This window comes from Solanum tuberosum, unplaced genomic scaffold, assembly GCF_000226075.1.
Source record: "Solanum tuberosum cultivar DM 1-3 516 R44 unplaced genomic scaffold, SolTub_3.0 scf00102, whole genome shotgun sequence".
Lineage (NCBI taxonomy): Eukaryota > Viridiplantae > Streptophyta > Magnoliopsida > Solanales > Solanaceae > Solanum > Solanum tuberosum.
Window position 1 is genome coordinate 1,646,645 of NW_006239028.1, and position 16,518 is coordinate 1,663,162.

The window sequence follows — 16,518 nt, forward strand, 5'->3', positions numbered from 1 at the left end:
CACTACATAGCAATTTTACGTCCTACATGTATTATGCCATGTAGGACACGTGTGTCTACTTGTTCAATTTTATACAAGTTTAAGTGTCTACTTGTGCATACTCAAAGTTGGAGGGCATAGTTGTCCACTGAAGTCAAGTTAAAAGTCATGTTTATGTATTATGCGTATTATGCCCTATTTCATTCTCCGTTGTTTTTAGTATGAATTTTATATTTGCTTTATATGCCTGATTCTTGATATGATTACTTTCTACTAATGATTCTCACAAAAATCTGTTTTTGGGGTGCAAACAAGAGTTTGTTCTCAAATGATATCAGAGGGATTTGCATGTATTGTGGAAATTTTATTTTCTCTATGATTAATATCTTTTCGAATTTAAAAAGATTTTCAAATCTCATAATTTACGATCAAGTTATTCAACATTTTTTCTTAGAGAACAATTTTTCACATTTAAATTATGTATTAGATATACTAATATCCTATTTCGTTCATCTAAAAATCTTAATTTGAATCAAGGATTTATCAAAAATATCGTCAAACTAATACACTAGAAAATGTGAATTCATTAAAAATGAGGGCGTACCACATTCGTAGGTACCCTATTCCACTAATAATTTCTTCTCCATTCAACCAACTAATTAAAGTCGAACCTTTTTAACTAATTAAGTTTTATATTTGGAAGAAGTCAGAGGTTGTCAATTCTCTATATGTCCCCATGATTAACAAAAAACAGTTGACTAGTTTGTTGTTTTACCGCCACTTGAAAAGAAATTGATAATGAAGAAACATATTAAAATCCAAGACAACAATTGGATAATATAATACTATATATATTTTGCGTTTCTCCTTACCTATTTGTTTGTTTTAAAAAAATAATGATACTATATTAAAAAAAATAAAAATTTACTGTTATGCTCTTATGTTATGTTTAAGATAACAAGTTATAATTTTATTTTATTTTTTTAAAAAAAGAAGACATTTCCAATATTTTACCACTTAAGTCTATGATACATATTATCCTTTTTGAATCCAGGTTCATACAAATTTATCTTTTGAATTATGTCATAGCAAATTCAAAAACATGTTTATCATGTAAACTTAAGTCATGATTTGTAAACTCTTTACTTTCCTCCTAATTTCTAATTGGAGATTTGCTTTAAAAAACGTCTATATTCTACACATATTTAGAAATTTGCTAGTCCTGCTTGTCTAGACCTCATTAACCCGCCTTCCAGGAAAAGCGTCACATAATTAAACATGGCCGCAAAAATTGATATGGTGGGATTACTACATGTGAAGGACTTGAAAAGAAACAAAACGTTTACCCACTCAAAGCCAATAAAGTTAGCCCTTAAGTCAACCTAATTGAAAGTTCAAGCTCTAACTAATAGGAGTAACAAAAGTTCTATACGTTTGACTTGCTTGCTCTTTATAATAACAACCTATCTGTGTAGTTCTATAAATATAAGAGAAACTTTCACATATAGCAAACAAAAAAATCATATTTGTATGCTATAACAAAGTTTGCATAATTGCGCTCTATAGCAAACATATATATGTATAATTCGCTATACATATATACAAAAAGAAGACAATTGTATAATTCGTTGGCTCCTCTTCAAAATTGTATAATTACGCTGGCAGACCATTTATATAAATTGTTGTTAGTCTCTCGTTTGTATAAATCGTTGACAAACATAAATTATACATTATACAAGCATAAAACTGGGCAGGGGAATATTTTTATTGTATAATTATAAGTGTATAGGACGAATATATATGTATTTGCATGTGTATATACAATTTTCTCTCGCTTTATACAAACAAAAACATATAAATTGTTGTTAGTCTGTCGTTTGTATAAATCGTTGACAAACATAAATTATACATTATACAAGCATAAAACTGGGCAGGGGAATATTTTTATTGTATAATTATAAGTGTATAGGACGAATATATATGTATTTGCATGTGTATATACAATTTTCTCTCGCTTTATACAAACAGAAACACAATTTATACAATTATGTTGTATAAAACGAGAAAAGAGAGAAAGACAAAAGAGAACTGGGCAGGGGAATATTTTTATTGTATAATTATAAGTGTATAGGACGAATATATATGTATTTGCATGTGTATATACAATTTTCTCTCGCTTTATACAAACAGAAACGCAATTTATACACTTTTGTGTATAACGCGAGAGAGGCGAGCACAGAGAGAGTGAGCGAGAGAGGAGAGTGGCGAGCGAGAGTTTGAGGGAGAGAGGCGCTGACAAACAGTTTGCTATAGGACACAATTAAATCAAAGTGTGGTTATACCATTTAATTTGAATTAATAGTTTGCCATTATGTACAATTAACAACAAAATACTTAGTGAAATCTCGCCAAATAAAATTTGGAAAGGATAGAGTGTACGCAGATTTTATCACCATCTCGTGTAGTTAGAGAGGTTGTTTCCAAAAGACTTTAGGCTGAAGTGCATTAAATTCGAGCAAAAGAAGAAAAATAAAATGAAGAAAGTATAGTTGTTAATAAGAAAAACAGTGCAAAGTCTACCAGAAAAAAAATAATAACAACAACAAAATAGTGCGATACTCGAAACACAATAACCAATATATATATGACAAAAATTAGCTAGTATTACGGCCGGCGCTAATTAACAAGCCTAAACCTACGCACGACAAAACAACACTCTAATACTACTAATCTTCTATACCCAGATGCGGAGCCAGGATTAAGAGTTTGGGGGTTCTAACTTTTAGAACATAAGAAAAAGGTGTTCGAACCGACAACAAATGTGTGGAAAGCATTTTCACCGACTGCTAATCAATTTTCTAGGGGGTTCACAAGTTAATACACACACACACACTATATATATATATTATTTTTTATTTTTTATTTTTTATTTTTTTTAATACAAATACAAACTTTACGGGAAATCTAGTGGGTTCGTCCGAACCCACGAACCCACGCCTAGCTCTGCCTCTACTTCTACCCTAATATATATGCGACCTTCACTCCCTCCTATCTAGAATCATGTATAGTTCTATAATTAAGGTTAAAAAAGAATGAGATATACATCGATCTTACATATACTTTTATGAAATTAAGAGGTTGTTTCAAACAAGTTTAAAAGAAATATAAGAGTCAAAAACAATGGAAAACAAAATAGGACGAGAGAAAGTTGCTCGGATGGAAAGCACCCCTCACTTTCAACTCAAAGATTGCGAGTTCGAGTCACCAAGGGAGCAAAAGGGGTGAGAGCTCCTAGGGAGGGTAAAAAGAAAAAAAAAGACTTTGCTTGACTCTTTATTTGTTCTAATTAAGGATGATTAATTTTTCATTTAATTTTTGTTGGGCAAGTCCACATCCCTTCTAGTAGAAAAAAACACTCAACAACTTTGCATGTCCAGACACAATATTATTAAATATTAATGGTGAGAAAATGATCTCCTTCACAACTGCCACCACAGAAAAAAGTCGTCGTGGACATGAGAAAACTTAGAAAAAGTAGAGAAGAGTTATAAAAAATTAAATATACTCTTTAACTTTTTTCTGTTTCGGTAAGGTATAAGTATATACTGAAGCTCTAATTAATTAATTTGAATTGGCATTGCGTAAGGCTCATCTAAAGATGAAGTGCTCCCTAATAAAAGAAATCTCTTATCTAAAACTTGAACCCGACAACTCTGATTAAGGATAAAAGATCCATACTCCTTATTTTTCTACAATTTAAGAGAAGTCGGCATGGGTGACTCTTTACCGCTAGCCAGGAAGGTGTCATGTTAGAAATATTTTGCATCTTTTAATTAATTTTTCATTTAACTACTGATTAATTTGTCCTAAGTACTAATTAACGAGACAAATTGTCACTAGTTATGCAATTAATTGACAAAGTCCTTTTGATTGTGATATACTCATTCACCTTTAATGACGTAATGCCATGAGTACGACTGTCTGAATATTCGTGGAAACAAATAATGTAAGATTTTTCCAATTGATTTGAGTATAAATACATGACCAAATCAATTAAAATTGTAACCTCACAAGTCACAACCTTAGAAGTGTCGAAGTTTTAAGAAAGAGAGAAACAATGAAGGTACTATTTGTACTTTTATATATATTTTCTTTATAAGATTATAAGTCGATCAAATTCACTTATAAGTATATCAAATGTGCTTACGAGTAAAAATCAATCAAAAATCACAATTTTGTTATTTTTGGCTTATGATTTTACAACTTGCAAGCACTTTTAATTTGATATCAACTCTTCTAATTATCTCTCTATTTTGTTTCGTCCATAAAATTTATTTAAATTTATATTATTATTTTTGAATAGCTTTAAGGATATCTTAGTCATCTTAACAGATTTAAGTGTTTAGCAACACCTTTTAACCAAACACACTAACAAGTTTATTATATCTACAACTATTCTACACCTTTTTCTAAACATGCAACTATTTATTTATAAAATCGATTTCTAACACCTGAAAATGCTTTTCAGTGCTATGTTTTTATGTGTATCCATTATTTTTAATCAGCTAACTAACCCAAACCAACCAATGATTAATTAGTATAATTATTGATAATTTATAATTAAATGCAGCTAAAGGTAGTTGTTGATGTGTCTGTGAATGGATGTCAACCTCGACCAAATTTGAAGAATTGTATTTTAGGATGGTTGAAGCCAATGGTACCATGCTTATTTAAACAAACTACTTGCAAAAATAAAGTCATGACAATAGCAGCAACTTTACCAGGTACGTATAACAATATTATATACTATATTATTAGTATCAAAACCTTTATACATATGTAGATTATTGTATAATAAGTATACATAATTTATTATAACATTGTATACATGTTTTGTAAACTAGACAGTTGGAACACATTTTTTTTCATGTGTCACTTAACATTAGAGAACTCGCTCTTTTTTATTTTAAAGTCAAAGAACTATTATTATATCACATTGTTATAGTGGATAAAATTTAGTAATCATACGATACGATGAAATAAATGGTGTGATAGATATAATTAACTAGACATGACATGATTTATTCATGTTTGCAGGAGTGGAGAAAGTAAGTTTAGAAGAAGAAAAGAACTTGCTGACAGTGATAGGAGAGGGAATAGATGCAGTGGAGCTGGTTAATATAATTAGGAAAAAAGTGGGATTTGCTAAAATAGTGAACCAAGGTCCAGAGCCAGTTGAGAAAAAAGAAGAAAAGAAAAAAGATGATCCAATAGTGGTTAATTCATGTAATTGTCATAGTAATTATAATAATAGCATAATTCCTAGGGTTGAAATGTGGGAAGTTAATCCTTATAATAACTACTCATGTTTTCCATTTTGATGATGAGACTTCTTTGAGGAAAAATAAGAAGAATTATCATATTCTTTTTGTTTCATTTCATGTAATACAATATTATTATTTGGAGAGTCAAACAAATTTTCTGTTCATGGTGTTTCATTATCTCATTAGAATTAATTAATATGATAAGGATTAGTTTCTTTTGTTTGTACTTATTCATGTTGAGAATTTGTATTTTTATTATTAAGGAAAGGTTGTAGTTTAATTAGTGGTAAGAAAATAACAACTTATACTTCCTCCATCCCAATTTATAAGTTATCAGAAAAAAAGAAAAAACTTTTGAAATTTAAATAGTCTCAAACAAGTCATTAATGTTTGAAAAGTGTCATCTCTAGAATGGACTGAAAAGAAAGTGACATATAATTAAGATTAAAAAATATACCTTTTATATAATTTCTAAATACATAAATTTTACTTTAAAATAATCTTAAAATTTGATGTTTAAATTCACACCAAAAATAAATTTGTTCATTGCTCTGAATTGCATCACATAAATATATTAAAGTGGAAGGGGCGGAGTAGTATATTATATCATTAATAAATTTGTATCGGCTTTGTACGATCATAAAAAGTATATAATTTTGATGACTTGAGAAACTCTGTGGATGGATAAGAGTACACAGATATTTTTGTTTTGTTAGACAATTTTATGGTGTGGGAGTTGCACTTCCAAAATCCTAATAATTAAAAATTGTTAATATTATTCTTTTTAAATTAAAAATAAAGATAATAGTGACATATAAAATATAAAATGAAAATGAGAAAAGTATTAGTCTTCTCTAGGAGAGTCATGTCAATTTTGTGTTAACATATGACAAATTATATAATTATTATTTAGCCTACGAGTCATCTTTGAATTATTCAAACGGGGTCTTAATTTTAGGACCATTAGATATTTATTTAGGAAGTCTCATAAGTAGAAAGATAATATACTTTTTCCGTTTATTTTTAATTAAAAATATATATTTATTTTTACTTATTTGGTTTAAAAAATCAAAATGTAATTTACTATTTTATACTTATTTTATCTTTGTTATTATGTACTCCTATTAGGTATATGGCAAAGTCGAATTGTAACTTTTTTTCACATCAATAATTAATGAAGACAAAGTTTAATGGGAAAAAAAGTATATCCGTTCACATTTAAATGACGTACAACATGAACGGAGGGAATATTTGATAAGGAAAAGAAGAAGAAAACCTAATTAATACGTAAAATTTTGTGTTTGAAAACTTCCCTTTTTTGTTTACTTTTCAAAAAATCATGGTTACTAATCTTCAGGTAAATTTCCAAGTATTTATAATCCAATCTTTCAGTAAAATTACCATGAAATTATTGACTTGACTTTACAATTAATATATGTGAGAAAGTAGTTTTACAATCTTGATTCGACGTAATTTATGATTTTGTCTACACAATTTTAGAATTTTGTGGAAGAAGAAGAACTTAAGCATCCAAAAAAAAAGAGATCAAATTGACACTCATCACCAGGTATGTAATAGGAAAAATTACAAAAGTATACTACTTAAGACTTCTATTAACAAAATATCAATATACTATATTTAATTACAAACTAAGTTTTTAAATTACATACATAACAAAACATTTAATTTTTTATTTTACTTAAAAAAAAAATTACCGAATTTTCTCTCTCTGACTCTTAGTAGTTTGTGTCATATTATGTGGAGTGTAATTAGGTATTTAATTTTACCATATATTCTCTCTCATTAAACAGACTCACATCCACATGTTTGTTTATTCCTCTTTTATTTCCTTTTTTATGTTTTGTAGTAATTTATTGGGATTTCTTTTATATAAAGATTTGTGGTAGCAATAAAGTTGTTACAGTACTATAATTGAGGTATAGTTCCAAGAAATATTACAAAACCCTTTTCACACGTTTCATTATTTTTTTATTTTCCTTTTTACGTTTTGTAGTCATTTTCTCTGTCCATATTGATTTATTCCTTTTATTTAAAGATTTTTATGATACCAATAAAATTAGTACAATTATCTATAATTGAGTTATTTCCAAGATATATTAGGATTCCTTTTTTCAACGGTATATTGAGATAATCCTTCAATTTTATTCATCCATATCTCTTAAACCTTACATCTTCTTCACTTAATCGCTTGTCATTCCAATTAACCAGAGGCCTCACCATAATTTCTAACGCCTAACTATCCATCTTCTTCTTATCAGATTCTAACGCCTAACAAATTTTTTACTTGAACAGAATATGTTAATTCTGGTAATAGTCCAAACCAAAATATTAACTTTTTATAGTTTTTTTTACAATTCACCGTTATAGGTTGGTATATAATTCAAACTATTTGAATTACTTTATACAACCATTATTATGTCAATTGGTTTTAGTATTACTCAAATATTATACCAAATCTATTTTATTTGTGCTTATTTGTTTTCATTCAATGTTTTAGTTTGCTATATATACCATTAAGTTTACCAAGTTTTGTGTAGTTTTTATTATAAGAAAACCATTTTTTTTACATTAACAGAGTGAGTTTTTTTTCTGGTATCATTCAAACCATGATTTTAACTTTAAGTAGTTTTTTCAAATTTATTGTCTTAGGTTGCTATATAATGCAAACATATGATCCCTACATACGACCATTATTATGTTCCTATATGTTTACCAATTTTCGTTCCTATTTTATCCTAAGTTCACCAAATTTTTCCTTTAACAGATTGTATTTATTATGGTTCCAGATTAAACCAATGTATTAACACACATCATTTTTTCAATAGTCCTATATTTTTCAAATAATTGGTTTAATCAACTTTTTACATTAACATAGTCTATTATTTCTGGTAACCAAGTTCTTCACATTAACTAGTTTTGAATTATTTTTATTTTAGGCTGGAATTATACCAACCTCACTTGCTCATTCACAACACGATTATTAAATGAGTTCATGATAGCCATTAATAACAATTACGAATTCAATAATATTAATAAGATACCAAATAGGAATCAACTTTCAAATAAGGCTTCATTGAGTTCAACTGTATAATCAAATAAATGAGTTCAACCGCATAACTTTCTGCAAAGTAAAAATAACAATAAAAATACTATAACGCTAATTCTTATGTGATTTGTTTGGGCAAGTCTTCTTGTTATGCCCAGATAAATCGCATTCACTAGAGGTGACTTTTCTTTTCTTCCCCTTTCTTTCGATGAATTCCTTTTTGCGATCATTTTTTGGTGGTCTGCTTAGTTGCTTTCTTGCAATTGGTGGTAACATTACCTCTTTCAAAACATGTGATGGAACATCCCAAGTGCTTTCGCAAGGCAAGGGTTCTATTGATATTGCATATATATCCTGATAATCCTTATTATTGTAATAAGCTGAATAGTAGTCATCGCAATATTTATTCCTATATCTGATAGCAGCAATTGCATGACTACAAGGGATCTCATCATGTTGAAATCTGCCACAACGGCACATACCAATATTCAGACATACTGTAAACCTCTTTGCACCATCTATAAATGTATGAAGGTATTCTATTGATGAGCATACCTTAAATTTAAAACATACATTATCAATAATAATACCAAAACATACTATGTATAATATAGTATTGTTAATACTTACTATGTATTGAATTACAAACTCTTAATAATTTGCTTACTACATCCATATATTTAAACATCTTGGTAGTTACATTGGTAATTGATGACACACAACTAAGTTTTGTTTTTGATACACTCTAGTAAGTAACTAACTTTTTCACCAATTACTGTACTAATAATAAATTGGCATACTTGTGGTAATTCACACTAACAGGTATACCAAATAATTTATTATACCAATAAACATATCATAAGTATTCTGACCTTTAAGGTATTACAATTTAGACCAAAAAATACATCAACACATACCACCAATTCATAGAATCAACTATTCGAGCATAAATACCAGATCACATACCAATCAACATATTATCAATTTTTCAATTTATTATATACACCAATTCATAAAATACACCAAAAATGTATCAATATATTATCAATTTTTCAATTTATTATATATACCAGTTTAGTTAATTAAAATACACCAAAAATGTACCAATATATTATCAATTTTTCAATTTATTATATACACCAATTCAGATAATCAAAATAAACCAAATAATGTACCAAAATATTATTTTATTGTTGTATTTTATATAGCAAATAATACAACAAAATACACATATACATGCACCTACAATCTTACTTGCAGTTGGTATGTGTAACACCATATCACATATCAAAAGTAACTATTGATACAATCTGTTAACATACTCCATTCAACAGACCAATTAAAACACATAATTTATGATGTTATTTTAAGTTGTTGCATTAATCAATTAAACCTAAAATTTTAAAAAAAAATCTTATTCGACACATCAGATTACAATAAAAATCATATGAAGTTATTGTAATTACACCAAAATCGTTAACATAAAACAGCGAATCAATACCAAAAGAATAAAAACCCAGTTGTTGTGAAAAACTCAATATTATTCCACAAACAATTGATAAATTTTAATATTTATTTAATAATTAAACCAGCATATTGATGCTCCAGAACATCAAACAAATCATATGAATTTACATTCCACCAAAATCGACAAAATAAACCAAAAGAATAACTACAAAAAAGATTAAAATCGATATGTTGTGAAAAAATCAAATACAACCACGAAAAAACCCACCATATGAACTACTTTTTATCAATTACCTGATGAGTCTCATCGCCCGCTGTGTTGAATTAGAATTAAAAAATTATTGGTATGCATTTTGGATCGTCGAACTTAGTAGAGAAGAAGAGTTTTATTTTTGTATGAAACCTCTCTTCATGGGAGATAATATAACAAATTGGAGTAAATCAAGGAAAGTAAAATAATTGGAGAAATTTAAGGGATACGTGATATTTGTGGTTGACTTGGTAAACGTTTTAAAAAATAAAATTCTAGTTTTGAAAAAAAATATTGTTATATAATTGAAAAAAAAGTATTGCTATATTGATGTAATTAAGACTTTAAGTTGTATATTTAAATTTTTTTCCCTATGTAATATTTAGAGTTATCGCAACCTTAGTCATACATCATAGAATAAAAAATATTCGCGCTGTTACCTATCAATATTTATAATTTAAACCCTTAAATGATATACAGAGACTAGGGGTGTACATGGCCGATTGGCCGGGTTGGTTCGAATTTTTCAAATATCAAATCAAATCATTTGTGTCGGATTTTTAATTTATAAACCAAACCAATAAAATTCGGTTTTTTCAACCTTGGGTTTTTTTGGATTTTTTCGGGATTTTTGGATGTTTTCGATAAAGTATTCATACAAACATATAATTTACTTGTACTTGAAATATTTCTTTAGTCCTACCAAAATACAACTATCTAAGGTGTTTCTTAAGAAAATAACACAAAATATGAAGATGTTTCTTAAAAATATAACACAATATGATATGATTAATGACACTAAAATATCCAACAAAAATAATAATAATGAAATCGCGTAAAACAAATATTGCAAATTAATAAGTAATAATGACAATGATCATAATTTAAAAGTACTAAATCATGCTAAAATTAAGTTTAATAAGTATTAGTTACATTACTAAATATTTAAGGAAAATTAAAATTAGATTATGTATTTTAATTGTCTAAACCAATGTAAAACTAAAGAACAAATATTCAATTTTATTGTCATTCTTAGTGTTGAATTGATTTTCTTTTTGCATTAGTATTAATTTGATTTTGATTTAAGTTTTATTATAATTACCAACATCTGTGGACTATAATATTTAATGGACCATTTAGAATTCTAAGTTTTAAACTTGAAATAATATATTAAAAGATAAAACTATGAAAAAGTATATAAGAAATATTTAAAAATTATATCAAAGTAAATATTTTTATGCATAAAATAAAATTTTTAAATTATATATATAATGTCGGGTTAGTTTGATCTCAGGTTGGTTTTTTTAGTTAAAACTAAACCAACCCAAATATAGTTAGGTTTTTTTTCAATACCAAACCAAGTCAAACCAAACCACTAGTCAAGTTTTTTTTTTCGATTCAACTCGATTTATAATTTGATTTGATTTTCAATTTTCGATTCGATTTTACACACCCCTAACGGAAACTTTCATTTGCATACCATCTATATACAGTGTGTATTTGTCTATGATTGAAAAGAGAAAATTTTTAACAAGCTATTGAGAGAGATGTTAAAAGACCATGTAATTATTTGGTTAAGAAAATAGAAATCACTACATAAAAAATGATCTTTAGCGGCAATTAGTTAGCAATTGCCGCTAAATATTTAAATTAGGAGATGATTTAAATCTCCAAAGTCTCACTAAGGGAGAGTCCCCAGTAAAGCCTTTAATTTTCTTCCCAAGTTTTAGCAGCCAAGGATAGTACCCCAGCTGTTATAGGATAACCATGTCAATAAGTTCTGAGTTTCATCAAGTACTGCTCAGCAAGAAAAAGATGATTATCTATGTGCCATGATAATTTTATAGTGGCAACAATGCTCTTTGACAATTAGAGTGACAAACTTCCAGAATAGTCTCGTCTTTCTACTTTTTTAGTTACCATTCTTTTCTGCTTAACTTCTATTTAAATGTCGTATTATTCATATATTGATATAGGATGCAACATGAGTTTGAGGTGACTACAAAACAGGCCATCTTTATGGATTCAAGTATAAGTGATACAATTCGTACATGCATTGTGCTGGGTAACCATCGTGCTGCCATGAAAGTCAAAACAGAATTTAAGGTCTGTACCGTCTCTTTTGGCTCACAGTGATGATGTACTTCTATTTCTCTGTCTTATTAGTGATTTCTGCATCCTCTTTTAGGTACATGTGGGTTCAACTTCTAGATTTATCCAATTTAAAGTGCCCTTAATTTTAATTTTCTTGGATGATTCAAGTATCTGAAAAGCGATGGTATTGGCTTAAAGTTTTTGCTCTGGCAACAATTAGGGATTGGGATGCCTTGGAAAAGTTTTCAAAGGAAAAAAAGCCACCAATTGGTAAGTCCCCTTAGTAGCTTAACAGGAGGAAATCACTGACTTTCCCTAATATTTCAACAGAAGATCTGTAAATGCATTTCCCCCTGTGATATTTGTAATATGATCTGGATATTTATTAATTTTCTCTTGATTGATATGATGGATTGTTTTTAGGATATGAATGTTAAGTTTAATTCAAGTAGGTTTACTTTGGTTTTGCATTCCAAGGAGCAGGATATTAGATTGAACAGTTAGAACTTGAATTAGAAAATGTTATATGCGATACATATTAGGGGTATGACACCTGATATAGGGTTTCTGCAAGTGTGTCTCCCATATTAATAGAGGTTTACTATAAACCGTAAGGCGTCTACAAAAGTGGCTTTCCCTGCACAACTGCTATATGTAATGCTGCCTCTTTGGATATCTGAAAATTCTTTGCTGCTTTTAACCCCTACTTAATTTGATCAGTTCTTGAAGTTGAAAAAGTTAATCAATTTCTGAAGTAGCCTTCACTTAGAGTGGCATTTTAGTTAGTTTGAGCTACACTTCCTCTTTAATGGCTTGATATGCTTTATTATGTTTTTTGGTCAAACTAGATTTTGTTGTAGCCATGGTGATCTCGCTTTCTTCTTCTTTTTGTCAACAAGTACAATGTGAAATGTATTTCTGCTTCTTGTGACTGCCACTGAAAGAAGCACCTTGGACTTGTTCATAGACATTCCAAGCAAGTCCTTTTTTGACCATATACTATATGCTAACGAAGGCTAATGGATATCTTATAGTCATCCGTTTTTCTCCTGTTTTTTCTCTTCTAGGTTACCGCCCATTTGTCGAAGCATGTGTTGATGCAGATGAGAAAGGCGAAGCACTAAAGTACATACCAAAGCTGACTGATCCTCGTGAAAGAGCAGAGGTTAGTGTTGTATATGTTATGATATTTCCACATTTGGTCTACAGACATGTTTGACATGGCATGTAGTCCCGCATAGTTTTAAGTTTGAGTTTTGAACTTTACCCACATGTGGTCACTATCCCTGCTGAGATGATTTTGCTAACAAATGAATTTACTATAGAAAAAGTAGTTACTCCCTTTTCTTTTCACCTATGCTTGTGAAAAGCTTGGGTACTTATATCTTTACTGGCTAGAAAAAAACATTTAGCCTTATACCTCTAAAATAGAACTTGAATTAGAAAATGTTATATGCGATACATATTAGGGGTATGACACCTGATATAGGGTTTCTGCAAGTGTGTCTCCCATATTAATAGAGGTTTACTATAAACCGTAAGGCGTCTACAAAAGTGGCTTTCCCTGCACAACTGCTATATGTAATGCTGCCTCTTTGGATATCTGAAAATTCTTTGCTGCTTTTAACCCCTACTTAATTTGATCAGTTCTTGAAGTTGAAAAAGTTAATCAATTTCTGAAGTAGCCTTCACTTAGAGTGGCATTTTAGTTAGTTTGAGCTACACTTCCTCTTTAATGGCTTGATATGCTTTATTATGTTTTTTGGTCAAACTAGATTTTGTTGTAGCCATGGTGATCTCGCTTTCTTCTTCTTTTTGTCAACAAGTACAATGTGAAATGTATTTCTGCTTCTTGTGACTGCCACTGAAAGAAGCACCTTGGACTTGTTCATAGACATTCCAAGCAAGTCCTTTTTTGACCATATACTATATGCTAACGAAGGCTAATGGATATCTTATAGTCATCCGTTTTTCTCCTGTTTTTTCTCTTCTAGGTTACCGCCCATTTGTCGAAGCATGTGTTGATGCAGATGAGAAAGGCGAAGCACTAAAGTACATACCAAAGCTGACTGATCCTCGTGAAAGAGCAGAGGTTAGTGTTGTATATGTTATGATATTTCCACATTTGGTCTACAGACATGTTTGACATGGCATGTAGTCCCGCATAGTTTTAAGTTTGAGTTTTGAACTTTACCCACATGTGGTCACTATCCCTGCTGAGATGATTTTGCTAACAAATGAATTTACTATAGAAAAAGTAGTTACTCCCTTTTCTTTTCACCTATGCTTGTGAAAAGCTTGGGTACTTATATCTTTACTGGCTAGAAAAAAACATTTAGCCTTATACCTCTAAAATGCTTTGCATTAGTCCAAAATGATTGCATTTCCGTTTTGTAGCAATGTGTTTAAATGAAAGAATACCTTTATTGTTTTGTACATAAACCCAGAAAGACATACAAATCTATATTGTACCTTTGTTGGTTCACAGTCATCTGGCAGTATTATGTGACTTGTTCAAATCCTGACTTGTGAACCAAGCTTGGTATTTAAGCATAGGGTAGTAGAGGGACTCACCCTTTATCGTCCTAGTTTTTTTTATCTTTGTACATCGGCTTGGTTTCAAAGTTGGAAACAACAGAGTTCCTGGTTGAAGATAAAAAAAAAGAAGGTACTTTTGTCTGTTTATTTCAATAAGCAAGTACGGCATAGACTGGATATCAGAAGGATGCATATCTTAAGATATCCGCATTCACTTTTTAATGTAATATTCCGGATCACAGTCTGATTGATTTTAATCCCTGTAGTATCATAAGTTCCTTCATTTTCCACCCTAAAAGGAAGAGAGGAAGAGTAAACTGATTCTGAAGTGTCAATAGACGTAGGATTAAATAGTCAACTGTAAAGGTGCATTGCTGTATCAATTAAGGTGATGGGTGTCATGCTTATGAGATCTATGAATCATTAACAGGCTTATGCTCGAATCGGAATGGCCAAGGAGGCTGCTGATGCTGCTACTCAGGCTAAAGATAATGAATTACTTGGGAGGTTGAAGCAGACTTTTTCTCAAAATGCAGCCGCTTCATCAATATTTGACACACTGCGAGATCGGTTATCCTTCCCAAGTGTTTCTTGATGCCAGCCATCTCCTTGATCCCCTCCCTTTGGTGTGAAGCCTCTTGTTGTTACGCATCTTCTAAATTAATATGATTGAGGATTGGTAGCATTGGAGTAATGCTGTTCCACAGCACGATAAAAGAAGCCCTTGGAACCCGTCCGCTGCATATCCTCTCTCCTTACCTGTTTTTTCTATGTATCCGTGGCATTTGAGGTTGTGGAAATGTTTGAATCCGGCAATGATTCCTTGTGTGTTGTTCTACACCCTGTAAATAGCTTGGCTGGAAATGATATATGAAAGCATGTGCTGATGTTTCTCCCTGAATTGGTAACAACTTGCTATTTAAAGCTAGTATCAAGTGATTGATAGTTTGATACTGAGTGGACAATTCATATTGTGTTTGTGTATCTGTACTGAGTGATTTGATGAGTATCTAATTTCTTTGTTTTAATTTGTGTTTTTGACGCCTCAATTCACGTAAATATAGTTCATAGTCCCAGCTTAATACGAGTTCTTTTTCAAGTTTGCATATTAGGTTGGATTGCATATGTGAAGTAGTTTGAAATATGTATGGTGGAAGTACTATTTGATGGTTAGTAGTAATGTTGTGTCATAGGAATCAGACACCAATGCTGATTATACAACTGGTTATCTTAATTAATTATCTAGTATCCTTTTATAATATATCAGAAATATCTTGGGCAATTGGAATACCGAGTATGAGGAAGTGTAAGAGGTTAGCTATAGTGAGTTCGAGGAGAAGTAGAGGTAGGTTTATCTAGTCTTTTTTTGAGCAACTTTCATATATAGCAAACACAAAAATAATATTTGTATGCTATAGCTATAGTTTGCATAATTGCACTCCATAGCAAACATAAATATGTATATTTTGCTATACATATACAAAAGAAAGCAGTTGTATATAATATGTTTTTGTTTCGGTATATACATATACAAAAGATCAATTGTATAATTTGTGTTTGTATAAAGCAAGAAAGAGAGAAAGGCAAAATAGAATTGGGCAGGGGAATATTTGTATTGTATAATTATAAGTGTATAGGATGAAGATATATGTATTCGCATGTGTATATACAATTTTCTCTCGCTTTATATAGATATAAACGCAATTTATACATTTCTGTTTGTATAAGCGAGATCTGGGAGAGGGGGGAAAGGGGAACGAAAATATATGTATATATACAATTTTCTCTCGCTTTATACA

General features: G+C 29.9%; 2 protein-coding genes across 2 annotated transcripts in view; both read left to right on the forward strand.

The window, feature by feature from the left end:
• Positions 1-15,676, forward strand: part of LOC102604066 (protein VACUOLELESS1) — a 30,206-nt gene extending 14,530 nt beyond the window's left edge. Inside the window, exons 12-15 of the mRNA XM_015309419.1 lie at positions 12,064-12,193; positions 12,349-12,451; positions 13,249-13,346; positions 15,150-15,676. Of these exons, the coding sequence (XP_015164905.1) occupies positions 12,064-12,193; positions 12,349-12,451; positions 13,249-13,346; positions 15,150-15,314 (496 nt within the window). The 3' untranslated portion in view covers positions 15,315-15,676. The remainder of the gene's footprint in view (positions 1-12,063; positions 12,194-12,348; positions 12,452-13,248; positions 13,347-15,149) is intronic.
• On the forward strand, positions 4,040-5,472 carry LOC102604406 (uncharacterized). The gene is made up of 3 exons (XM_006348902.2): positions 4,040-4,102; positions 4,610-4,763; positions 5,077-5,472. The coding sequence occupies exons 1-3, from the start codon at positions 4,097-4,099 to the stop codon at positions 5,358-5,360; spliced, it is 444 nt and encodes a 147-aa protein (XP_006348964.2). The 5' UTR covers positions 4,040-4,096; the 3' UTR covers positions 5,361-5,472.
• Positions 15,677-16,518: the final 842 nt, after the last annotated feature.

Bases quoted from the DNA above. Each gene is read 5' to 3' on its own strand.
- LOC102604406 (XM_006348902.2), top strand. The intron at 4,764-5,076 runs GTACGTATAACA...TCATGTTTGCAG, and splicing joins AATAGCAGCAACTTTACCAG to GAGTGGAGAAAGTAAGTTTA.